Here is a 26,575-nt window from a genome sequence, read left to right as displayed (position 1 = left end):
TTCTCTGTGTGGCTCTGTAGACCAGGCTGGCCTTGAACTCACAGAGACCTGCCTGCCTCTGCCTCCCTGGGTGCTGAGATGAAAGGCGTGCGCCACCACCGCCCGGTGGGTAGTTACATTTTTTATGCAATGTAAATGGGATCATGTACTCTGTGCTCTTCCTGTGTTTGGTTCTCATCAGTGTTTTCTTTGGGGGTGGGGCATCCGTGTTGTTTGCACACACTTGTAATGAGTACTATTGCATGGATATACCATATTTTATCCATTGTGTCATTCTTTGATGGCCATTTAAGTTTCTAGTATTTGGACTGTGAGTGGCATCAGTTTCTGTAGAGTGAACAGTCAAGGACAGAGGGCATACTTGTGTTCTGCCACAGTCCATAGCTTTCCTGTGGTCATATCATTTAGTGCACTGCAGGGCCAAGCGTTTCAGACCATGTCCTCACCAGCACTTAATTTGTATCTTTCATTTTAGAAGTGGTAGGTGTGGAGAGGGGTAAGCCTAGTGCTAGTCTGCAGTTCTCTAAGCTGGTTAAGGATACTTGGGTGTTTTCTCCTATGCTAGCGGCCTATTTGGATGTCCTCTCTTGTGGAGTGCTTTGATGGTCTTTTGCCATGCTCTCCCTGAGTTGAAGGCCGTCTTTATGCTTTGTGATCTGCATGCCAGTCACTGAGACTTAGACTTGCAAGTGTGTTCCCACTCTCAGTGGCTTGCCCCTCCACTACTGGCTTTTCTCCAAAAGCTGTTACTTCAAGGGTGGTGAAATGGTTCAGTGGGTGGCACTTGCCACCAAGCTGGAAAATCCCAGGTTGCAAGGTGCTGAGTTCTACGTGGATGTGGTGAGGATTTGGGAAACAAGCTGTTGGGGATGTCCTTGAAGACACAGGTGCCAGGAGACAGACGAAAGTGTGCATCTTTTAGTATCTGACTGTTTCTAATTTAGTGTGTACCTCAACAGAGCAGCCAGACCAGAGTTACCTTCCCCTTTCCATAGATGAAAGTGTGCTCAGAACCAGTGGCATCCCACAGACCCTTTCACAGGGTCACCTAAGACCATCAGAAAATACAGACATCTATATTCCATTTATAACAGGAAAATTATAGTTACAAAGTAGCAACGAAAATAATTTTATGGTTGGGGTCACCATACTATAGGGGTCGCAGCATTACAAAGGTTGAGAACCACTGTTGTAGACTATGCTCTGTTCCTTGTAACTTAACTGACATTGTGTGGGAGGCTTGGGAGTTACCTTGTTGAGAATCAGTTTTGTTAAAAGACAGAAATAGTATAGAAAATCATTAGAATCACATATCAAGCATATGTGTTGCAGAGACACATAAGGAAGGCTCTGGAAATACTAAACCTCATCGTTGGGTAGTTGTAATGGGATTGGGTGACTTTTCCCCTGTGTTCTATTTTTCTGCAATTTCTAACTTTATACAGTGGACATTTATTGTATGGATTAAAATTTCTGGTTAGATTATATTTAAAAATTCACAACGTGCAGATAGATACATGGCAAACAGTACTTTGCAGAAAAAGATTGGAATGTTAAACTGTTTTGTTTCTTGTTCTTTTCAGAAATGCACTTAGCGATGGAAAGAGGGCCATTGTTTTGAAGAACACCTGGCCAAAGGTAGGCTTCTTCTGCATTGTACAGTGAGAACCTGAGAATGCTAGGTGACGTCCCAGAGAGCTCCAGGACAGGACACGGGTTCATGGTTCACTCTACGTTCACAGCGTGGCTGCGAGAGGCGCTGCGTGGGGAAACGCAGCCTAGCAAGGCAGGAGCCTGGGTTTCATGGAAGGGAGCAACGGCGTGGAGGGCGGGAGGGAAGGAAGATGGGGAGTGGGAAAGAGGATCGAGTGAGAGACTCCTTTATGCCTCAGGGTTAGAAAGGTGTTCCAAAACCCCTGCCAGGTTTTAATTCTACTTTTACTTAGGTACACTTATCACAGTGTACAAGTATTCCCTCTTACCTCCAGCCCCACGTTTTATTGAGTGACACAGTGCACAGAATCGACAGCAGAAAACTTTGTCACACACAAGTTTGTGAAGGTAGGAGTGCAGGGAGAGGCGAGGGTTTGGTCACTGTCAGTAGACCTCATGCATAACTGGTGGCATTTAGATACTGCACATGCAGAGTGCTCTGAAAACGAGCAAGAAACCCGACTGGAGAGTGAACAGGGAAATGAGTGCATTCTCACAGAAAACTTATCTGGAATGGCCAGTAGACACGAAAGACTGCAGAGACAGAGACGTCTGTGGTGAGAAGTGCTTGCTACTCTTGCAAAGGACCAGATGGAGTTCAGTTTCCTGCAGCCAAGTCAGGTGACTCACAAACACATACATAAAAAACATAAAAGTACACATCTTTTTGAAAATGAGGAACTTTGCTCTATTTCTAATAAGTCGTAGGGAATAAAAATAGAGAAAAATCCAAATGGAACAGAACAGAGGACCTAAGGAGCACAGACCACATACACAGCTACCAGCAAATAAGGCTGCTGTCGATAAAGTGGTGTTTACATAAGCCTGAGGGCCCTGAGGGGTGTACTCATTGGGTAATAACCGGACTCCAGTAAACTGGTGGGAATGTGACTTGCTTATAACGTACTTGGGAAGAGCTAGGATGTATACACTCCATCATTACTGTATTCTATATGAATATACCTTAGAAAATTACTTGATCAAGTGTACGTACCCTAATAGTTTTTTATTTCATGTGCATGCACTGTAGAGGGGTTTTTGTTTGTTTGTTTGTTTGGTTGGTTGGTTGTTTGGTTTTTTTTGCATATCTGTGTGTGGTAAAATGTACAGTCTTTGAAGCAGTTTGTATTTTCGGTTCTGGGTTACAGTGAGTGACTGGCTGACTGTGGTAGTGGTGATTGGAAGTAAGAGGCTCACACACTGACAGACACCCTGCCACTGAGCTCCCTCCCCACTCAGCTTTCCTTCTCCATTTTTGGGACAAGGACTTCTTTGGTTGCCCTGGCTGTCCTTGAACTCGCTCTGGTCCAGGCCCTGGCCTTGTCAGCTTCCCGCCTTGCTCCTGAGTAGCAGAGTTACTGGTCTCTGCTGAAAGCTGTCTTACAGCATTGTTCTTGCCCTGCTGTCTAGTGGTAAAGCAGTAGGCGATGCCACTTTTCACTTAGCCAGAGTTGTTTCTTTGGTTTTTCTCATGTGCACACTTGACCGCCCTGACTTTCCGCCTCAGGCTGGCTGTTCTTTCTCTGATTCACTCTCTTCACCTTTTGACCTCCTCTCGTTCCCTGGAATGTGTGGGGCCCTTTTCACTTCCCGTGTGTCTTCTCTGTCTTGAATGTTTCCCCTCAGCATTGGTCAGCTTTTTTTATTGCTGGTCATTCTTCTTTCTGCCCCTGGTCAGCTGCTTCCTGATCACATCAGAATGCCAATCCCAACCCTACTAGGCATTTCCTAGTCTCTTTCCCGCTTTTCTCCCCTTTTAGCATGGGGCATTTTTTTTTAAAACAGACCTTGTGTCTAGTTAATATTCTAAGGCACAGGTTCTGTGATTCACTCTAGAACCGAACTGTCTTGACACTAGAATTAAAGGTGTAGGGCATCAGTAGACAGTTTAGAGTGAAACCAACAGAAGACCCTCAGGAGCACAGAGCCACACAGTCACAGCTGACTGTAGTGACAGGGGCGGGTGCCTGTGCTGTTTCTGGGTCAGTGAGTAGATTATCAAGTAAGAATTGTGTTGGAAACAACTTGACTGGCTTACCCACATTTATGGATTTTTAAAAGCAGTGTTAGCTGAAAAGAAAAAAACGGAAGCATAGCATAGGAGAATGCTTATTCTTGATAGTCTTTGCTTCTGGGTAGGAAAGGGAAAGGAAATTGTCAAGTTACCAAGGAGATTGTAGTTATGTCTGTAGTTTTATTAAATAAACGAGAATCTGAAACATATAACCTGCTAAAGCACAGTCTCTGTGTATGTTATATTAGTTTCTATTTCTCTAAATCATAAAATAGCTGATTGTAAGTGAAGTTTTAGGGCAGCTGGGGTGGACCATCAGGTGAAGACACTTGCCTTGCAAAGCCTGATGTCTTGAGTTCATCTTGTTGAAGGATGTAACTGACTCCTGAAAGTTGACCACTCATTTCCTCATGTGGGCTCTGGCATGTGAGAGGCGTGCGCGCGCGCACGCGCGCGCGCGCACACACACACACACACACACACACACACACACACACACACACACACTAGCACATGCCCCACAGCAAGTGTGCAGCTGTGTAGAGTGTCCTCAGTGTCTTGCCATTTCCATAGTGAGCCACTCTTGCTTGAAGTAGAATCTTTGTTGATCACTGAAACTTGCCTTTGGCAAGTATTTAATAAATATTTGTCAAATAAGTGAGTGATAGAATTCTCAGTACTAAAACCCAAGATCATATTAGTTTTCCATAGATCTCTTGTAAATTTTTTAGGAATATTAAAACTTTTTTTTTCCCTCTCTGAGTCAAAACTTTTCTGAGTATCTATTGTTCCCTACCCTATGACATCCCAAGAAGACGGTCTGTAATTCTCTCTCTAGGCTCCTGCCTTATACCTTCAAGTTGTTCTGTTAGTCCCGTTCCTTCGGTCAGTCTCCATTTTGGCTCTTGTTAATCCATCTTAGCTGAAAGTATAAACTAGTGTCTGGACTCCTTGATTTTACAGACTTTTAACATGCAGCCTTCTAATCTGAGGGGCACCCTAAGGTAGTCCTGATTGGGTAGGTGCTTGCCTACTGTAGATTCATCAGAGTGTCCTGGCAATTGGCCGCTTGCCTGGATCACAGCCGCGCTCTCACTCCACTGTATTGTCTGGGTAGAATACTGGAATTGTTGTCGGTTCTGCTGTAACAGAAGATTAGAAATGGCCTCTAGTTGAAGGCGTAGGAGAGCGACAAGCCTTGGGGGTGATGTCTTCTTAATGTCATAGATAACCAAGGCTTAAAGACAGAACAGAACCTTAGTAATTGGTTTCAAGAAAGAGGTCATTTTAATCTTAATTCAGACAACTTCAGCAAAACATCTGGGAACCCTTGTCGGTCATCGTGAGTTGCTCCCGGTAGTGGTGAGAGTAGCGGAGGTAGCGGGGAGTGATGATGGCGGTCTCTGCAGGGTCAGGTTGTGGCTGTCATTTCTTGTGCTAGCGTGTTTCACTCTTTTGAAGTGCTTGTCTAAACTCAAGTTGGTCAATGTCTAGAGGTGGGATTTTGACCTTGTAGTGTATCTACGGGATCTCAGCTGTCAAGAAATAGAGCGCCCACCCTTATGGACCAGCAGTGTTTAATGAGGTGCCATATGAATCAGTGTCTTTGACCTAAGACAAGCCAGTCTGACTGAAACGTCTTTAGAACTCTCACGGACAGGTCCCAAGGACCCATCAGAGAGGCTGCACACACATGCCACTGACATCTGAAAACTGATGCTTTTTTTTTTAAAGGAATATCTTGTTTTTGGATTCTTGTAAAGATAAATTGTACATAAGGAGACTCTGTAAGATCAGTTGTAAATAAGGAGATCCTGGACCAGGTATTGTGAATCAGGTTCTTTGCTTCGTTTGAGTGACATACTGCAGGTTCCACCCTTGTTTGCTGTAAAGTCATCTTCTAGTAGATCAGTTCTTGAAATGGGAGTTCAGTGTGCGAGTAGCCCAGAGACAGTGTTAATTCTGTTAGCATTCTGGAGCCAGAACTATAACTATTCTTTATAGTTAACGTTTGGAGCCAGAAAGCATTTTTTTGTTTTGTAACAACTAAAATCCTTGACATTGGAATTAAGAGTAAATAAAACCCGTGGCTTTCAGACCCCTCTTACATCTGGAAACTGTGCTTAGAGATAAAACAAAGCTGACCCAAGAGAGAAGCAGTGCCAAGAAGCGGCCCAGCCGCAGTTCTCACTGGTCTGTCTCTGCTGTGCTCTTGGAAGTGTTGGCAAAGCAGCATACTCGCTGGTGGGTCCTTCCAGCTCCAGGAACCTTCAACTTCTAAAGAGCAGGATGTCATGACAGAGACTTACTATGTTCAAATAGTTTGAAAATACTAAGTTGCTTATTTATAACTAATGACTTCTCTTCTTCATTTAGCTAAAATAATTATTTTGTTCCTTAATAGTAAACTATAACAAAAGTTAAATTATTTACTGGGGGTTCAAAAACTTTAAAATACTGGTTTTAGGTTACTTATTAAAAATCATTTGCTTATTTATAACATTTTATTTAGCTTGTTAGCCATTTTATTTTCTGGGATGTCAGTATTTTATTTTTCATTGAAAGGCCTAAAGTAATCCATTTCAACCACATTATTTTTCCTTATCTATCTTCTTTAACCTAAGCATATTTTTTTGAGAAAAAATTAAATTTATCTTTTTGGAACAGGGTCATTATCGTTATTGTGATGCTCTTTGTATGCTGGGGGAATATGACTGGGCCCTGCAAGCAAACATAAAAGCTCAAAAACTCTGTAAAAATGACCCTGAGGGAACCAAGGATCTAATTCAGCAGCATGTAAAGTTACAAAAACACATAGAAGACCTGCAAGGTATTTCACCTAAGATTCTTTTGGCTATAGTCGCATTCCCTTTTGAAAATGGGTTTCTTGGATTAATGGAGGACCATGCCAGTTCTCAGATGGTTTGTACTTGTGCTATATATCTTGGTGAAGTCTCTGGAGCACTCTGTTTCTCTCTGTGTACTTATGATAGTGCCATATTCAGCTAGGTAATTGAAAGTGATTTGTTTATTTGAAACACAATAATCAAGCTTTAATTTGTTCTGTAGAAAAGTACCCCTTCCTGCACTGTTGGATAAGTTTTTTTTAAGAAATTTGTTTTTTATTAATTTTCTAAGAAAAGGCCCTTTAGTATTGCTTGATGTTTTTGCACGAACTTTGCAACTAATTGTGTAGCATGCTGAGCATCTATTTATCTATCTATAATCTATCTATCTACCAATCATCTATCATCATCTATCAATCTATCCATCATCATCTATCTGTCAATCATCTATCCATCTATCTATCAATCAGCTATCCATCTATCTATCTATCTATCTATATCAGAAATTAGCTGTGCGGATTAGGAATTTTGAGTTCTCACTTACAGTTGCTAATTTCTGTCCTTGTCCTTGCTCATTTTTCTTTCTCTGATACTTAAAATTCCTGTGTCCCACTTGCAGCGTGTAGACCTTTCTTCAGGTATGTTTTCCCTTTGGTATTTGCTGAGCTGAGCAGTTCCGTTTATCCAGCAACTGTTATCCTCTAGCATAATGCAGTTCTGAGATTGTGAGCTCCTTGAAGACAGGCAGGACCTGGTTCATATTTATGTGTTGCTGGCATCTTACTAGTGATGATATGTAACGGGGCATCTGACAAGATCATGCAGTTTGTTGATACCTTCAAGTTAAAAGCATCTGGAATTATAAAAGTGCTAGGATTTATTTTTCAGCTTTCCAACTTTAATGTTTTCAACTATCAGCTTAAAAGAAACATGAAAATATTTTTAATGTCTGTGCTGCCAGTCCCCTGATTACTGTGCGTGGTTGGCTTTCATAGGTCGGACTTCAAACAAGAATCCACTTAACGCGTTTTATGACAGCAGGTGAGTTAACGTCAGGTCAGTGGCTGTTACTTGACAGACTTTTTTCCATGAATTTTGAGAATCACTGCCGATTTAAGAGCTAATAGCAACTTCTTTTTTTTGTTTTGTTTTGTTTTTTGGTTTTTCGAGACAGGGTTTCTCTGTGGCTTTGGAGGCTGTCCTGGAACTAGCTCTTGTAGACCAGGCTGGCCTCAAACTCACAGAGATCCGCCTGCCTCTGCCTCCCGAGTGCTGGGATTAAAGGCGTGCGCCACCAACGCCCGGCTAATAATAGCAACTCTTATGTGTGGTCTGGGCGTCGAACCTAGGGCCTTGTACATGCGAGGCAGTGCACACCACTGAGCTGTGTGCTCAGCCCCATAGTGGCATTTCATTAGGAATGGAGAGAGGCTTGCTTTGTATGCTTGGTGGGTGTGGGTGTGGGGGGGGGCGCACACTTGCATGTGTGTGCACAAGATGGTTTGTAGTCCTGTCCTAAAACTGATGACTTGGGGGTTCGCTATTCTGCTGTTTTTCTGGGCTTTTTGAATATATATAGCCTACACATGTGGGGAAAAGAATAAAATGAGATTTTAAAGTTGCCTGACTTGCATGGGGCCAGTGTGGCCATGCAGGTCCTGGCCAAGTAGCCTTGGGATAGAGTCAGTGCCTGTCACTTCCCAATGTCTTTTGAAGGCTACAGATAGACTGAGCGTGGTTATGGGTAAAGAAATAGTAACCAGGGTTCTACATTTAATTGTTGGCAGTTAAAATAGATCGGGAGGGGAAAGAGTATGGTCAAAATACACTGTATGGGAATTTAAAAATAGTAAGAAATGTGATAAAATTGAAATAGATCAAGCTTTTCCAAGGCTTGTTTAGATGCTTGGATACCAAAGCTGTTAGGACAGGGTGATTCGTTGCTTCCTGTTAGAACCAGAGCCGCTGTCTCGAGCGAGGCAGTCGTGGTTGTAGCTCAGTCTCAGGTTGAGAGCACTGTTGACGTGCAAAGCCTGCCCTAGCAGCGGGGGTTTTCTGAGAATGGACACTTGGCTTTCGAGACACAAGGGCTGTGATGCTGCTGCAGCTTGTTTGGAGGGCTGCTCGAGTTGTGCGTCACTGTAGGAATGACACGATGTTCCTTGTTGTTTTTGACCCCCAGGGCTTACATTCCGAGGAATTCATCAGCACCTGCTTTTAGAACATCACTTAACTTTGTGGAAACAGAAAGAGGCTTCCGAAGAACTAAGTACAAAATGGCAAATGGTGGCAATCAGAATCTAAAGGTGAGCTTGGCTAAAACCTGTGACCATCCCAGGTCTGAACAGCCTCGCTTTTTTTCAGGGATGCTTTGGCGGCTGACATCCCGGGGCCCTTTTCTCTATCGGAAAGATTCTCCCACCTCCACCTCAGGCCACCTCAGACAGCTACATGAAGCCGGTGTTCAAATGTCACATGACTTACCCTGAAGTTACAGCGGTGTGTCTTAAAAATGGTGTTCCTGATACGGTTTTGCCACCTGCTTTTGTCTGCGTGTCCTCCATTTCTCTCAGCCATCTCTTGGGGAAGAGTGACAGGAGAGTCCAGTAGCTGAGTCTCCCCAGCTCTTTCCTCACAGTGATTGAGGTTCTTTCTGGTCTTTCCTTTTCTCTTGTATGCAGTATATTCGGTTGATTGGTGTTCTGCCAACCCACCACCCGGGTTTGGTCAGGTTCCTAGGGGCTGCTTTGCCCAAGGTAGATCTGTCATTTTTGTTGCCCTTGGCAGCCATGATCCCAGCCTTTAACTCAGTGCTGTGTTCGGCAAGTGTGTTTGTCTAATTTTTCTTTTTTCTGATACCACATGGCCTCTAGCCTGACTGTCATCAGATGTCTTAGATGTATGTCTGAGATTTCTCAGACTCATAGTATTCGAAAAGCTGAATTCATATTTATATTTTGAGGAAGGGAGTAAGGGTGGGGGGTGGGGGAGACACAACTGGGTGGATGGATGATAAGCAGAGAAGGGACTTTTTCCGAATCCCATATAGTCATTTTGTGGATAATAGAGAATTTCACTCAGTTAGAGGGAGACGTGAATAGGCATTGTTCAACAGCTTATACATCAGGCATCACACGAAGCATCAGAAAGAGGGTTGTCATTCAAGAATTGTCACATTTGTCTTGATTTCTCATTTCTGAGTTACCATGGTGTTTGCTTGTTTGTACATTTAGGCTTCATAACCAGCTGCATATTCTAGGTCCTCGAGTGAATCCTGTCATGTTCCAGTTTAAACTCTTGTTTCTTACGTAACTGCTGACACTTCGGCCGTGTTGCTTTTAATATCTCACTGGTTTTATTTTCACGGGCAGGTGGCAGATGAGGCTTTGAAGGGAGATGATTGTGACTGTCATCCTGAATTTCTGCCCCCTCCAAGTGAGTAATCTTTGACTCATGTTGCCACCCAAACGCCTATGGCTGAAAGTTTGTGCAAGCTTCACTCGGGGGTGCTCTTGTTCTTTTATGTGATGATACGCGAGTGACATTTCATACCGAGGAGTTAGTGCTCTGCCCATGTTCGAGGAGTGAGATGTAGTGAGGTGAGTGCCCGAGGCAGCTTAGCTGTGAGGTGAGAGAGGTCTGCTTTGGCTCAAGATTCTGAGGGGTCACAAGTATGCTGCTTATGTTGGCTCCGTTCTGCTGAAGGCTGTGGATGGTGACGACCAGAGACCAGGAAGCCGTGAGAGAGAAGATGAGGCTGGAACCCCATAGCATCTCTTAATTACCCACAGCAACATCAAGGCCTTTCCTTGGGTCTCACATCTGTGAGGCCTTCACAGAGTTCCCATCCTGCCGGCTGGGAGCTTGGTGAGACTAAACTGCAGCATTGGTTTCCAGAAAGCACTGAGGGCAGGGAAGACCCACCAGTTACGAGCTCCAGATGCACTTGTAGAGGACTCAGATTTGATTCTAACACCCATTAGTAACTTCAGTTCCAGGGGCTCAGGCACCTTTTTCTGCCCTTGGTCAGGCACTATTGGTACACTCAGATGGTCACATACAAACATGCAGGAAAGACGCTCATACATGTGAAATAAATCTATAAAAGAAAAGACAGCATTGAGGTTAGTATACAAAGTTCCCCAGAGGAACAGAGTGGAATGGAATGAATATATGCCAATGGGATTTATTATTACATTGAGCTACACGATGTGATCTGGATATCCCAACATCTGTCTTCACACTGGAGAGGCTAAGTAGAGTACATGAGGCCGGTTCCTCAGCAGTGCTAGCCTGCAGCCGAAGGCCTGAGGATTCCTGCATCCTAATGTTGGTGGGAATTCTCACTGATCAAGAACGTCTTTTACCAGTATACCTAATACCTTGTCTATAGGTTGATTCCAAATGCAGTTAGACGGACAACCAAGGTTAACTATCACCATTGGTGAAGTGATTGTTACACACTCATAAGGACCTGAGTTTGATCCCCAAAGTCTTGTCTAAGAGCCAGGGGTGGTAGCACATGCCTGTGACCCTGCCACTGGGAGGTGGAGAGAAGAAGACTCTTCAGATCACTCGCTAGCCAGGTTAGCCGAGCCTGTGAGAGCCAGGTTCAGGGAGAGACCCTGTCTTTGAAAATGGTGGAGCGTGATTGACGAAGATGCCCAGAACTGAAAGCTGACCTCCACACACGGGAACATGAACACACTAACAAATGAAAGAGGTCAGCGGATAGTTATTTCAGATGAATTCTTGCTTTTTCATATTTTTAATAAGTTTAATTTTGTAAATCCAACCAAAGAAATATAAAACACATTGCTCTTCCTTGTCTCCCCTTAATTTCCTTTAGGCCATTGTTTCTCACTATTGAGAATTTTCACTATTCTCTAACAACAGGAATCCTTTGTAAGTATTTTTTCCTTAATTGGCCTCCCTCATAAAATTTAACACCGCAGGAATTGCTTTTAACTTTTGAGACGGGGGTCAGTCTGTAGCCGAGGTTGGCCTCCCCTTTTACATGCTGGGATCACAGGAGTGAGCCACCATTCCAGGCTTGCAGCTGTCTTTTTTTTTTTCCTTCAAGACGGATGGGGTTTCTTTATAGCCCAGGCTGTCCTAGAACTCTCAGAGATCGCCTACCTCTGCCTCCCAAGTGCTGGGATTAAAGGGTGCACCACCATCACCCAGCTGGGATCTGACTTCTCTATATGAAAAGTACTGTTGTTTGTTCTCAGATCAGAACGTCTAATTTTGACTCTGTTTAGGGATGATTTTACCCTGTTGAGAAAAGATGTTTTTCCGTTTGGAATAATGCAGCAAACATTCCACAAACTTGGGTAGTTTATTTCTGTGGGCTGAGAAATGGTCAGTGTATAATGAAGCTCCTCCCATGGCTCATAGATGGCTGTGTTCTCATCGTCTGCACAGGCGCTGCAAGGCTGAGGCATCTGTCCGGGACCTTGTAGAAAGTCGTGAAGTCACTCGTGATCCGGTCACTCCCTTGACGGGTCTACACGCTAACATTAAGTGACTGGCACAGAGCCATGTTCCCTGAGAGTGAAAGCAGTTGTATGGGCTAACCGCATGTGCTTGTCTGTGGATGAGATGTCAGTGTGCATGCGCCGTGTGCGTGTGGATCTCCTCCTGCACTGTACTTTGGTGAAGATCTTCTACGGTGGATCTGTGCACACGTCTGCTTTTTACAACTGAGTCTAAGGACATGCAGATTTTCTTGGTGGTTGCACACTGTGTCACGCAGCAGTTACTCGTCTCATGATGTCGTCGGCACTGCTGCCTCCAGGTTGTGGAGTTGAGACTGTTGGCCTTGCAGCAGTGACATCGAGTCATCCTCTTCTCTCCCCCTTGTTGCTGCCTCTCCTTCTCAGTGGCTTGGCTCCTGTCAGCCATTTTGTCTTCCCTGCCTGCAGCTCTCCCACATAGTGCTAGGAGTTTCCATGTGGCTGACAGTGAGACTTAGACTCTGGGAGTGCAGGCCACTTTCTTACCTAATGTAACCTACTAGCATGTGGCTGACAGTGAGACTTAGACTCTGGGGGTGCAGGCCACTTTCTTACCTAATGGAACCTACTAGCATGTGGCTGACAGTGAGACTTAGACTCTGGGAGTGCAGGCCACTTTCTTACCTAATGTAACCTACTAGCATGTGGCTGACAGTGAGACTTAGACTCTTGGAGTGCAGGCCACTTTCTTACCTAATGTAACCAACCTACTAGCATGTGGCTGACAGTGAGACTTAGACTCTTGGAGTGCAGGCCATTTTCTTACCTAATGTAACCTACTAGCATGTGAAATACCTTTAAGGAGAATACTTTAAAAGTTTTGTTGTTGTTGCTTGTTTGTTTTTCAAGACAGGGTTTCTCTGTATTGTTTTGGAGACTGTCCTGGAACTCGCTCTGTAGACCAGGCTGGCCTCGAACTCACAGAGATCTGCCTGCCTCTGCCTCCCGAGTGCTAGGATTAGAGGCCTGTGCCACCAACACCCGGCCACTTTAAAAGTTTTTAAAAACGGTACTATCAGGTAGCACATGTAAATAATTTTAGCCTTGTCCATCCATCAGCATTTATATTCAGGCAAAGAACTTTAGGTTCCAGAATTAGTTTCCTAGCTTTATCCATGCTCACACAGCAGAAATCAAGTTCCCAGCACCCCCATGGAAGTTCATGACCATCGGTAACACCAGTTCTGGGAGCTGCAACACCCTTCTGAGTGCCACTGGCAGCAGACACACGCTGTGCACCCACGCAGGCAGAACACCATACAAATAACATAAAAAACAAATCTGAGCATTAAGAAAATCAAAGCAGAATTCTGCCTTTCCAGAAGCTTTTATGTTTGAGGACATCAGAGCTGTGTTCTGTTTATCTGCTGTGCTTGTCCCTATCTCCCCAGCCTTCTGTCACATACGCCCTGTCCCTCTTGCCAACTCTAACACAGCTTTGAGGATGTCACTTCCCTGACTCCTAAAGAGATCGGGCTGTCTGCAGTGAAGGTCTGTAACTTACCTTTGTACCCATTTTTGGAGCTCTTTGGATGACATATTATACAGTATTTCTGAAATGAACGCCAGTCTTAGGTTGAGTAGTTTTTCCATATCCTTCTTTTTCTTCAAAACCAAACTGCTTTTCCAAAATACTCTGGCTAAAGTGATTATCATCTCCCTTCTGTGAATTAGAGAGGAATTATTGACTATGGAGTTAATATATCAACGGCAACTTAAGTGTCTTTTTTGGGGGCGTGGTAATGACTTGTTACTAAAGTGACTTGTGTTTCTTCCAGTCTACTGTAAACTCCCTGAGAGCAGGACTGTCGCCCATGTCCCTCTGCCTAGACCCAGATGACAGCTGTCACAACTTTCATGTACTCTTACAGCCCAGGACCAGCAGTAGCTTGTCTTGAGTTATTTGAAGTTGCATTCACAGACACAGTTGTTTCTTTGATTCCTTTATTCCAATTTACTTATTTTTTGTTGTTGTTTTGGGTTTATTGTTTTGTTTCTTTGCAGTCCAGTTAACATGCACTTTTATTTTTTTTACTCCTGGTCTTGGAGGTTTTATGTACAGGTTTCAGGAACAAATACTTTTATGTTCGCAGGTCAGCCTCCAAAACATAAAGGAAAACAAAAATCACGAAACAATGAATCAGAAAAGCCCAGGTTTGTTTTTTCTCTAATTTTATAGGGATTTTAATGGCGACCACATTGGTTTTACAGTTATAATTCGGGGCGGAATCAGCATGTTGGTAATATTTCTGTTCAGGAACTTCGGTCATTATCTGTTTACTCAATATTTGAAGTAAGTGTCGTAAATATACTTTCTTCTTTATGTAATATACTTTTTTCTTTATGTAAGTAGTACTGCTTTATTTTGGCACTGTTTTACAGTGTATACTTTTTTCCTCCTTCAGTTCTAATGCACAAGTGACTTTACCAGTAGATCTGAAAACCATTTTGGAGAAACAGTTTTCAAAATCTTCTAGAGCTGCTCACCAGGTAATAGAGAAGGCTTTTTTTTTCCTTTTGGTAGAGAGAGTAAGTTGTTTCCCTAAGATTTAATAATAATGCTAACTTCAAATATTTAAGTATTTAATAATGGCATATTAGCATGGTTAAGGATGTTTTTTCTAAATATGGGGGTCAATTTGAAAACCCTGTTATTTTAGATACACATAACAAATTTTATATGACTGAAACAGATTTCTAATTGTTTAGAACTTCTAACAGATTTTAGTTATGTGTTGATTGATTTTACTAAGTCTAGAAAACATGAAGTACTTGAAGCAGACTTGTGTATATTAGAGCCCTTTCCTAGATGAGAAAACTGGATCTGTGGTAAGAAGGTTCAGCCTGCTCATTGGGCGTGTGCAGTGCAGGGGAATCCAAGGTGGGCTGTATTGAGGGAATTCATTTTGGATAAAATTGTCTTGCTCTATTGATCTGTTTTCTCAGGTAACAAAGCAGTTAAAATTGGATCAATTCCTACAAAGTCAATAATGGATATTTTGGGGAGAACATCATGTTTCATACTGTTAAGTTCATGTCTTAAAAGTAAACACAGTTTCACATTGTATCTTAAATACTCTAACAAATACCAAGTGTATACAAAAGACCACTCTTCCTTGGTATTTTGAGAGGAGATTCCCTTAGATACTTAGTATTTCTGGTAGAAATCAGGCAACTTTTGCTCTTGTGTCAAGGTGTCTCCAGTGGGATCTTTGTGACATTGCCACCAGGAACTTGTCTTTTCTCTCCCACTGACTGGTTTACTCATGTGCGGCTCACTGTGACCTTCCCCTCCACTCTACGGGACAAAAGGCATAAAAGTACCGATACCTTTAGTGCTGGTTTTTTCTTTGTCTTTCCTTGAGTTTAACTTACTGATAAACATCCTAATAGTTTTGCTGGTTATATTTAAATAAATGTTGAACATGACTGGAGCTAAAACTTGAAATAGCTATCTTTTACTTAAACTTAAGGTTTGGTTTCAGGGCAAGGTGACAGTTGCTAAAATTCTGAGAGTGGTCAGTACACAGACTCCTTGTTCTAATTGTTTTAGTCCCAGCTGCAAAACTCACCTGTAGAAATTGTTAAAACTCAAATCCTGTGCTGGGTCTGGGAAAAGAAATAAGATCTACTAAAATGAGCCTCTCTTTCTTGGACGGTGGCACAGGGTGAATGTGCTGACGCAGAGCCTTGTAAGCGTATTGCTGAGAAAGGCATTTCATGGTAAGGGGGCAGCTTAGGTGTTTGCCGTCGTTTATGAAACGTCAGTGGTCACCCAGTGGGTGTTCTGACAGGTGCTCTCACCCACACAAAATAAATGGTGCTAATTCATCTTTTGAAGATCTTTCTTGTTACTGAGCAACTTACCGTCTTCAGTTTGAAACCAACAAGTCATAGATTTGGACTACTGATTTTTTTCCAGGATTTTGCTAACATCATGAAAATGTTGAGAAGCTTAATTCAGGATGGGTACACAGCCTTGTTAGAGCAGCGCTGCCGCAGCGCGGCCCAGGCCTTCACGGAGTTACTAAATGGGCTAGATCCGCAGAAGATACGGGTGAGTTTGATGGAGTGCCGCACCTCCCATGGGTTTAGAAGAGGACCTGGCTTTAGCGTCTGTAACATGCCCTAGACCTGTGAAGTCATGTGACTGCTCCTGTAATGCCCCCTAGATGGGCCTGTGAGGTCGGCTGACTCCTCCTGTAGTGCCCCCTAGATGGGCCTGTGAGGTCACGTGACTCCTCCTGTAATGCCCCCTAGATGGGCCTGTGAGGTCGGCTGACTCCTCCTGTAATGCCCCCTAGATGGACCTGTGAGGTCACGTGACTCCTGTAATGCCCCCTAGATGGGCCTGTGAGGTCGGCTGACTCCTCCTGTAAGGCCCCCTAGATGGACCTGTGAGGTCGGCTGACTCCTCCTGTAGTGCCCCCTAGATGGACCTGTGAGGTCGGCTGACTCCTCCTGTAGTGCCCCCTAGATGGGCCTGTGAGGTCACGTGACTCCTGTAATGCCCCCTAGATGGGCCTGTGAGGTCGGCTGACTCCTCCTGTAAGGCCCCCTAGATGGGCCTGTGAAGTCATGTGACTGTTCCTGTAATGCCCCCTAGATGGGCCTGTGAGGTCGGCTGACTCCTCCTGTAATGCCCCCTAGATGGGCCTGTGAAGTCATGTGACTGTTCCTGTAATGCCCCCTAGATGGGCCTGTGAGGTCGGCTGACTCCTCCTGTAATGCCCCCTAGATGGGCCTGTGAGGTCGGCTGACTCCTCCTGTAAGGCCCCCTAGATGGGCCTGTGAAGTCATGTGACTGTTCCTGTAATGCCCCCTAGATGGGCCTGTGAAGTCACGTGACTATTCCTGTAATGCCCCCTAGATGGGCCTGTGAGGTCGGCTGACTCCTCCTGTAATGCCCCCTAGATGGGCCTGTGAGGTCATGTGACTGTTCCTGTAATGCCCCCTAGATGGGCCTGTGAGGTCACGTGACTCCTGTAATCCCCCTAGATGGGCCTGTGAGGTCACGTGACTCCTGTAATCCCCCTAGATGGGCCTGTGAGGTCATGTGACTCCTGTAATCCCCCTAGATGGGCCTGTGAGGTCACGTGGCTCCTGTAATCCCCCCTAGATGGGCCTGTGAGGTCAGGTGACTCCTGTAATCCCCCCTAGATGGGCCTGTGAGGTCATGTGACTCCTGTAATCCCCCTAGATGGGCCTGTGAGGTCATGTGACTCCTGTAATCCCCCTAGATGGGCCTGTGAGGTCATGTGACTCCTGTAATCCCCCTAGATGGGCCTGTGAGGTCACGTGGCTGTCCTGGTGTGGGGAGCAGGTAGTGCTCCCAGTTAGTGTGGGCCATGTGGGGGTTCACTCCTGACCATTGCTCAGGTCTATTAGAAGCCCCGGCCTTTGACAGGTTAAGGATTTGGACTCCTTTTATTCTTAAACGAGGTGACACCTCAGTCTGTGTCTAGGCCCCGTTAAATGCAAAAGAAGGCAAGCTTTTCTAATCGATTGTGAGCTGTGCCTCATGATGCTCAGAGACAGTCTCTGTGATAAATAGCTACACACCATGGGACAGCTTCTTTTGCAAAATGTATCTCTGATTTATTTGTTCTGTCAGTTAGATGTCTTGCTCCTGTTGTAGCTAGAAAGTTACTCTAATGCAGAGTGGACAGGGTTATGTTCAGGTTATTAACCAGTGCATTTTTATTGACAGCAATTGAACCTGGCCATGATTAATTATGTATTAGTAGTCTATGGACTTGCTGTTTCTCTCCTTGGAATAGGACGACCTGAGGTAAGCTTTTAACAGAGATAAACAACTGAAATATGACATTAGTTGTGGAAGATATTTAGAAACTGTGTTCCTGTTTGGCTCATTTCTTTCTTGAAAGCCTGAAACCACCGAGTTTAACATAAGTGCTTTGGGCTGAGGCCTTAGACAGGGTCTCGCTCTCCGCCTAGTTTGGCATCAGCCTTGCTTGTCACTGTCCTCCTCCTGCTTCTGAACTGAGTGTAAACTGCTGGATGATTTGTTTTAGGGGAAAGTTTGGCAGGGTGGTGATTCGTGCCTGTAATCCCGGTACTGGGGGCAAAACCAGCAGAGGTATAAGTTTGAAAACTGCATGGACCAAGACCTTGTCTCCAAAAAAGAAATCAATCCTAGTAACAAAAGTCTATACTTGGCAGTTGCTAGGAGTCTATTGTATGTACACAGAAGTGAAGTTTAGCATATCAAGATACGTAGATTTCAGAAAAATATTGTCTAGGGCAAGGGTATCATTGTGTCTCTGTTGTTATGTATGGTGTTGTAAACGGCAATGCAGCTTCCTTAGTACTCAGACTGTAATAGTGAAAGTACCCCAGAACATGGCCAGATCACACCAAGTACTATTGTGTGTAGTGATAGAAGGTGGGGTGGGCCTGGGGAGGCTAGGAAGGACGTGTTAGTGTTACAGGGTGATGCCTCACTAGAGAATCACAAGTGAGAATGATGGCGAGGGCCTGACTTCTTGAGCTGCACCTAAGGTTTGGGTGTGACTCCCTGGGATCACATGGCTTTCATACCTTCTATGGGTTCCTGGGATGCTTGCTTAGAGTGTTACTTGGTCTTAGAGTCTTTTCTTCTCTGAAAGCTGAAATGCTTGCAGATGTGTTCAACTTTTTTGACATTGCAGTATGAAATTGAGTTTGAAAGAGTGTGTTGGGGAAAAAATGTGTTGGTAACTGTAGTTTTGTATTTGACTGTATTTATAGCTGTCCTTGTTTGCATGTGGCCCTGCATGCTGTAGATAGGACATGCCTATAAGAGTGATGTCAAATATAAAACATGCTCATGTAGTACGCCCTTTCTGCCAACCTGGGCTCTACGCTTCCCTAGCTACATGCAAGCTTAAATTCCCACTCAATTAAAATATAATGTAGGATTCACTTGCAAGGGTTCATGGTGCCTGGGGTCCTTTTCCTTGTTTGCAATGAGACTGACAGCAGGATTGTCTTCCATTAATGCCTGTCTGATTCCATTTTTTTTAATACATAGTTGGAGATAAGACTTTGTATTTTTAACTGTATCATGGTAGATTATCATGTTTTGCTTTAACAAAATTGAAGAAATAGTTTTATTGCAACTGTGTTAGTAGAACTTACACATTCAAAAAAATCTCACCAGGGTAGTATTCCTCTTTTTTCTCTACAGAAATGTAAATGTAATAATTTTAATTCTTTAGAATTTTTAGGCTTGTGTACAATGTATTTTGATTGTATTTATTGCGCACACACGCTTGTCCGTTAACTCCTCACACAACCCTGCCCAGCATCTCCTCAGGACGCCCATGTGCAGCTTTGCGTTCAAGCCTTCTTGGAGAACCATGCCTCCAAGCAACTCAGAAGCCCTGCCCACCCCCACTTCTCTTCACTCAGTGTGGTTGCGTTACCTCAGCTAGTTTCTTTGGTTTTTGTGTTTCAACAACAGACTTTATCTAAAGCAGAGATTCCCCTTGTGAGGATGCTAAGAATGTTCTCCAGGTTCTGTTAAGTTTAACACAGTGCTCTCTTGATTCCATAAAGCTTCATGGCAGTGTCACCGGAATGGCAAGTCTTCTAGGGAATAGTGCGCTACCATGTGTGCTGTGGTGTATCTGTACACAAACCATGAGTCCATACTGTTTGTGTTGACAGCAGTCTGTGCATCTGAGTAAATGTTTTCATCTGGCAGTCTGCTGTCAGCAGGATTAGCTTTGATGCTATCTGCATTTCCATGGGTGGCACGTGAATCAGAAAATTACCAAAGTCATAATTATGAAAATGAATTATAAAAGGGAAAGTTTTGCAATAGCTACTTTTTGACACAGGGTTTTTGTTTTGTTTTGTTTTAAGACATTAGGCAAGCATCATCTTTGAGATACTCTGTTTACCCATTTCTCTCACATAAGTAACCGTTCTCCCTGTTTTTGAAGGAGCTATCTGAAGCTGAAAACCAGTTTAAAAGGATTATCGAACACTATCCCAATGAGGGGCTTGACTGCTTGGCCTACTGTGGAATAGGAAAAGTATATTTGAAGAAAAACAGGTTAGTAGAAACCACGGTGAGCTACAGGTTGGTGATTAATTCATTTTATAGAAGGGATGGGGGATTGTGGGTTTTTAGGTGAGCATACGTGAGCATTAGGTGAGCATACGTGTAGGATAGAGATTGATGGTGGTGTCTTCCTCTGTGTTCACATTGATATTTGCTGCTATCTGGGAGCCAGTCCTCAGTAGTGCGTGGCTCAAGGGTAAGCCATTGAATTGACAGGTACTATAACTCTTCTATCTGACGAGTTACCGAAAAAGACACACACTTATCTCAATGGATTCTTTCAGACTTTTTCTTTCTTCTTTTGTATTCTCTATTATTTTCCTGGCGATTTCCTTCTCTCGTTCTTGACAGTTTCCTTCTAACTCTATCTTTATTCTTTTTCTTATATACCCCAGCAAAATCTTCCAGGCAATAAAAAATTACAATGCAGTTGCATTCTGTTTTTCAAGGGAATGATTACAATCAGTACAAATCAAACAGTAAAAAAAAAAAAAAAAAACCAAAGAAACAAAAACAACAACAGCGTATTTTCCATGTCCCTTACATGGTTAAACATTTTACATATTACAGGTGAAAAACAAATTATCCCAAGAACCCACGTACATTCATACCCAAGCAACTTGTTACAGACACGGCAACTCTTATAAAGTAAAACACTTAATTGGGGGTGGCTGACAGTTCCAGGGGTTCAGTCCGTCATGGCAGGAAGTACAGTGACACTCAGGCGGGCAGACACGGTACTACACAGGGAGCTGAGAGTTCTACATCTGCATCTGCAGGCAGCAGGAAGAGAGAGCCACACTGGGTATGGCTTGAGCCTCTGAGACCTCAGAGCCTGCCCCCGGTAACACAACTCCAGACCTACTCCAGTAAGGCCATCCCTCATGGTATTGCCTCTCCCCGTGAGCCTGCGGGGGCCACTTTCATCAAAGCCCCGCAATCATAGTGCGGCACACACTTGGCCTGGTGTTTACCCAGATCCCGGGGTGGGTTTGCTGTCATACGCTGATTTACTGAGGAGGCTGAGGGAATGGGAAAAGAAGCACCCTCGGGGACTACGGTTAAGCACTAGAGCCGCTCTCTGAACCTCTCTGTAGCGGTGTGCTTGCTCTTAAGTTTGCTAGGTAGCTGTTCTCTAGATGTCTCCTGTCTTCCAGTCTTGTCTTCCTAAGTTGACTGTAATGGCTTAGGATTGAAGACCAGTGTGTTCGAATCCTTGCAGTCAGAGTGGTGGGTGTATTAGGTTATTTTATAGGAAAAAAAAAAAAAGTAACCCTTCATAATGCCCAGTTAACCTTAAGTCCTTTACTTTTTAGAGGAAGTTCTGTGATAGTCTTGAGCTCTCTATCTTAGCATGTGTCCACAACTTCTATGCATATTTTTTAAGACAAAAAAGTTCTTTTCATTTCTAGTTACTGTCTGGCTGGGATCAGGTATGAAGGGCATTCCAGGACAGAGATGTGCTTCACTTACATTACTGCAGCAGGAAGTAGCAGCTATGTCTTAGGTTTTGTTTGCTTGTTTGTTTTGTTTTTTGAAGTTTGTTTGTTTGTTTGTTTGAAACAGGGTTTCTCTATAATAGCCCTGGCTGTCCCGGAACTTGCTCTGTAGACCAGGCTGACCTCAAAGTCACAGAGATCCGCCTGTCTCTGCCTCCCTAGCCTGGGATTAAATGTCTTAGTTTCTAAAAAGAAAATCTATTACATTGAATATTTATGTCTATTGATTTATCATGTGTGGTCTTTCTAGTAGGTTTGAGATCTTGGTGAATGCTACTGTGGAGTAAAATGTTATATCAGATCTCTGATATTTTCTTTCTTCCCAATTATGACTTTAGATTTCTTGAAGCTCTTAATCACTTTGAAAAGGCAAAGACCTTGGTTTATCGTCTCCCTGGAATTCTGACTTGGCCCACAAGTAATGTGATTATTGAGGAATCTAAGCCAGAAAAAATCAAGGTAACTGTTCAAGCATTTCATCCCGGCTGTGAGAGCCCATCTGTGTAGAGGATATAAGTAGCATTGCTCCATCCACACCTCTGAATGCAGATCGCTGAATGCGTTGAATGTTCCTAGTCTCGTACCTTCTTTTTGTTGTTAGTTTTCCTAAAGCAGTCCTGTGATAGAGGATCATGACCACTCCCATTTCACACGTGGGAAAGATGGAGTTGGGAGGGTCTAAGTGAGGAGCACGAGGTTAAGGTCCACTCTAGCTTCCTTGAGTCCTTGGATGACGTTTCCCAGTACTGTAAAGTGGGAACTGAGGTGTCATAGTTACATCAGTATAAAATTTGGATGCTACAAAATTGTAAAGATAATTTTCCCCCCAAACCTATTTTGACTTTCCTTAAAGAAAAAAACTTAGCAATCGTTTATAGTTTGTTCTTGGAAAGGACCATGTTTGATGGCAGAGGTTCTTGAAATCACTAGCATGTTTGTTGAAACATTAGTGTTGTGACAGTATTTATCACTTTCCCCACATTTTCTTTTAGACGATGCTGGAGAAGTTTGTTGAAGAATGCAAGTTTCCCCCAGTGCCAGATGCTGTTTGCTGCTACCCGAAATGCCGTGGATATTCCAAAATTCAGATTTACCTGACTGATCCCGACTTTAAGGTAGGTAATGAACTTACTATGTTGCAAAACCATCTCAGAATTAATTCAGAATGGATTCTGTGAATAGAGGATCCCAGGTTCTCTGGCTTGATAGCAGTTTTTATGTCCTCTTCCTTCCCATTTCTGTAGACTTCTTTATATCTTTGCTATTTTACATGGAAACCCAAAGCAACCAAAGTAAATGTCATGGATTGAGTTGGTGGCCCGAGAAATTGGGCTCAGGCTGCATTTTCTCTTCTAGCCACTGAATCTTGGAAAGTAAAATGATTGTTTCCTCTGACTTGTATTTTAAATACTCGTAAAATTTGAATATGAGAATTTAAAGGCCATTGAATTCTGAATTATCCCTTAAAGACCTAAATTAAGGCAAATCTGTCAGCTAACTAAATGATTAAATTATTGGTTTACTTAAGAAGGTAGCGCCTGCCCACTGTCCTGCTGCATCCAGCTAGTAGGTCAGAGGAATGATGTTTGTTCAACACTGTAAAAGTGAAACTGTCTGGACCGACAGCCTCCAAAACAATACAGAGAAACCCTGTCTCATAAATACCAAAAAAAAAAAAGAAAGTGAAACTGTCAAGTTCTTCAGTGCTGTATCACTCCATAAGAAAATATCAAGCCTAGTTATATAAGATCTCTAGTTATTACAGTGCATGCTATTATAAATGTGCTGGGCATGGGGTGTTGAAATCCCAGCACTCAGGAAGCAGAGGCAGACAGATCTCAGTGAATTCGAGGCCAGCCTGGTCTACAGCTTGAGTTTCAGGACAGCCTCCAAAGTAATACAGAGAAATCCTCTCTTGAAAAAACATAAATAAATAAATCTGCTAGTATAGACATGTTTAAATGCCTGTGTATTGCTTGTTTGTTCTTTAATCCCAGGGTTTCATACGCATCAGCTGTTGCCAATACTGTAAGGTGGAATTTCACATGAACTGCTGGAAAAAGTTAAAGACAACAACTTTTAACGATAAAATTGACAAGGTAAGGCATGAGGTTAGACTTTTGTATTTATGTGTTATGCTTGTATATTGATTCCTCCACCCACCTTAATTCTTTTTTAAGTCTTTACCAAGTGTATATTCCTTCCTGGGCATTACAGCCAGCATGAGGATGTTTTACATGAGATCAGTAACAAGGTAGGAAAGCAGTGTGTCTATGTTTTCTGTGACTATAAAAGCAATTACTTTTGCATTTTGACCATTGTTATCAAAAGTAAATGTTTCAGTGCTTCGTTTTAACATCCATATTTTAAACTGTGCTCTACGGTATTAGTTTTCTAGAGATTGTCATCAGAAAGTATTGATGAACAATTTAAGAAACTAAGTTAAAATTTATGTTATTTTTCTGGGGGGGGGCTTCCAGTTATCAAGAACACTTTGGAAGAAGGTATAATTTTATTGTTTAATTTGCATTCATAAAATACATGTATTGTCTGTATGGGTTTAGCCAAAGGAAACCTTTTTGGGGGCCGGAGAGACTGTTGTAAGTTCGCAGCAGGAATTACTCATTGGGGAGAGACAGACTTTTACATAGCTGGAGAGAATGCTGTGACTCAGCCTCCGTTGTCGCCTTCTGCTCTTTCTTACCAGTGTGCGCTCTCTGCTTGTCCAGCTCCCTTTAGTCTTCTTAAACAGTTCCAGACTTGTAGATGCCCACCTCAGCTCTTTGGGTTGCTCTGTCTTGCAGTGAGAAATTCATCTCCTGATTATAGACTTTAAAGTTTTCAGTTGTCGATCGGGGCCAAGCGGTGGCCACTCTGTTCCCCGTGCCACGTTCTCTGTCTCTGAAAGCAAGTTAAAGAGTGTCCTTTCCTGGGACATGTCCTGTGTCAGAAGGGAAGGGCAATGCCAGTCCATGCAAGGACTGAGCTGCTGCTTAGATGTGGATCACACTGTGTACGCTCACTTTGGTTTGACCAACGAGAGTCATGTGGTCAGAAGTGCACTCTGTATGGGACGCAGAGCTGCTGAAGGGGGCTGTACCTGTCCTAGCGAGTCTTTGTGGGTACAATGGTGCACATGGACTGGCTCATCCACTGAGACATGACCTTCTTCTTTTAAAAGGATTTTCTACAAGGAATTTGTCTCACGCCTGACTGTGAGGGAATCATTTCTAAGATTATCATCTTTAGCAGTGGTGGTCAAGTTAAATGTGAAGTAAGTATCATTATTACACCTTGTGCAATCATGGCTTGAATGTGTGGAGTTGTGTAGTGTGGACCCTGTGTTGGAGAACACAGGGATGTTGTGGTGTGCATTGCAGTGAGGCGTTCCTCGTTGTTGATACTTACTGGGAGGAGGGGTTTACATTTTAGTTCTATTGTTTTCGCCCTTTGATTATATTTTTTAAGTCCTTCAAACTTTTGGGGTATGAGTAGGATGTGGGCTTTTAGGCACCAGGGAGAGTGCCTTGGGTTATTTTGAACTTTGCAACCTGGGGATAACATCGGTGAGTGGTTGTGAAACAATTATAGCTTATTGGATTTTCTGCTTGCTTGTAATTTTCTAAAACTTCTTCTTAAAGTGTCTCCTGTTCCCTTTCTACTGAGTTTCTTGGCAGCAGCTTTCTGAGCACTGACTGTGTGCTTGTGTCAGCACCACTGTCTGAGCACTGACTGTGTTCTTGTGTCAGCACCGCTGTCTGAGCACTGACTGTGTGCTTGTGTCAGCACAGCTGTCTGAGCACTGACTGTGTGCTTGTGTCAGCACCACTCTTGGTGAGCACTGACTGTGTGCTTGTGTCAGCACTGCTGTTGGTGAGCACTGACTGTGTGCTTGTGTCAGCACCACTGTCTGAGCACTGACTGTGTTCTTGTGTCAGCACCGCTGTCTGAGCACTGACTGTGTGCTTGTGTCAGCACAGCTGTCTGAGCACTGACTGTGTGCTTGTGTCAGCACCACTCTTGGTGAGCACTGACTGTGTGCTTGTGTCAGCACTGCTGTTGGTGAGCACTGACTGTGTGCTTGTGTCAGCACCGCTGTCTGAGCACTGACTGTGTGCTTGTGTCAGCACAGCTGTCTGAGCACTGACTGTGTGCTTGTGTCAGCACCACTCTTGGTGAGCACTGACTGTGTGCTTGTGTCAGCACTGCTGTTGGTGAGCACTGACTGTGTGCTTGTGTCAGCACCGCTGTCTGAGCACTGACTGTGTGCTTGTGTCAGCACTGCTGTTGGTGAGCACTGACTGTGTGCTTGTGTCAGCACCACTCTCGGTGAGCACTGACTGTGTGCTTGTGTCAGCACCACTCTCGGTGAGCACTGACTGTGTGCTTGTGTCAGCACCACTCTCGGTGAGCACTGACTGTGTGCTTGTGTCAGCACCGCTGTTGGTGAGCACTGACTGTGTGCTTGTGTCAGCACCGCTGTTGGTGAGCACTGACTGTGTGCTTGTGTCAGCACCGCTGTTGGTGAGCACTGACTGTGTGCTTGTGTCAGCACCGCTGTCTGAGCACTGACTGTGTGCTTGTGTCAGCACCGCTGTTGGTGAGCACTGACTGTGTGCTTGTGTCAGCACCACTCTCGGTGAGCACTGACTGTGTGCTTGTGTCAGCACCACTCTCGGTGAGCACTGACTGTGTGCTTGTGTCAGCACCACTCTCGGTGAGCACTGACTGTGTGCTTGTGTCAGCACCGCTGTTGGTGAGCACTGACTGTGTGCTTGTGTCAGCACCGCTGTCTGAGCACTGACTGTGTGCTTGTGTCAGCACCGCTGTTGGTGAGCACTGACTGTGTGCTTGTGTCAGCACCACTCTCGGTGAGCACTGACTGTGTGCTTGTGTCAGCACCACTCTCGGTG

The 26,575-nt window shown here is 43.9% G+C and overlaps 1 protein-coding gene across 5 annotated transcripts in view; it reads left to right on the top strand.

Annotated features, from left to right (window-relative positions):
- The window catches only part of Ttc3 (tetratricopeptide repeat domain 3), a 96,897-nt gene that overhangs the window by 30,824 nt on the left and 39,498 nt on the right, over positions 1-26,575 (top strand). For 4 of the 5 annotated variants that reach the window (XM_040750424.1, XM_040750423.1, XM_013116169.3 and 1 more), the window contains 14 exons: positions 1,584-1,638; positions 6,395-6,557; positions 7,569-7,614; positions 8,756-8,879; positions 9,945-10,008; positions 14,304-14,385; positions 14,498-14,582; positions 16,015-16,149; positions 17,803-17,883; positions 20,042-20,154; positions 22,001-22,121; positions 22,655-22,777; positions 23,660-23,761; positions 24,844-24,936. In XM_040750424.1, coding sequence (XP_040606358.1) covers positions 6,425-6,557; positions 7,569-7,614; positions 8,756-8,879; positions 9,945-10,008; positions 14,304-14,385; positions 14,498-14,582; positions 16,015-16,149; positions 17,803-17,883; positions 20,042-20,154; positions 22,001-22,121; positions 22,655-22,777; positions 23,660-23,761; positions 24,844-24,936 — 1,302 coding nt within the window. In that variant the 5' untranslated portion in view covers positions 1,584-1,638; positions 6,395-6,424. Of the gene's footprint in view, positions 1-1,583; positions 1,639-6,394; positions 6,558-7,568; positions 7,615-8,755; positions 8,880-9,944; positions 10,009-14,185; positions 14,247-14,303; positions 14,386-14,497; positions 14,583-16,014; positions 16,150-17,802; positions 17,884-20,041; positions 20,155-22,000; positions 22,122-22,654; positions 22,778-23,659; positions 23,762-24,843; positions 24,937-26,575 lie in introns of all 5 variants that reach the window. The other variant, XM_013116170.3, reaches the window with a different exon arrangement.

Source organism: Mesocricetus auratus, unplaced genomic scaffold (genome assembly GCF_017639785.1).
Source record: "Mesocricetus auratus isolate SY011 unplaced genomic scaffold, BCM_Maur_2.0 Super-Scaffold_100008, whole genome shotgun sequence".
Lineage (NCBI taxonomy): Eukaryota > Metazoa > Chordata > Mammalia > Rodentia > Cricetidae > Mesocricetus > Mesocricetus auratus.
This window is presented reverse-complemented; position numbering and strand designations above follow the sequence as displayed.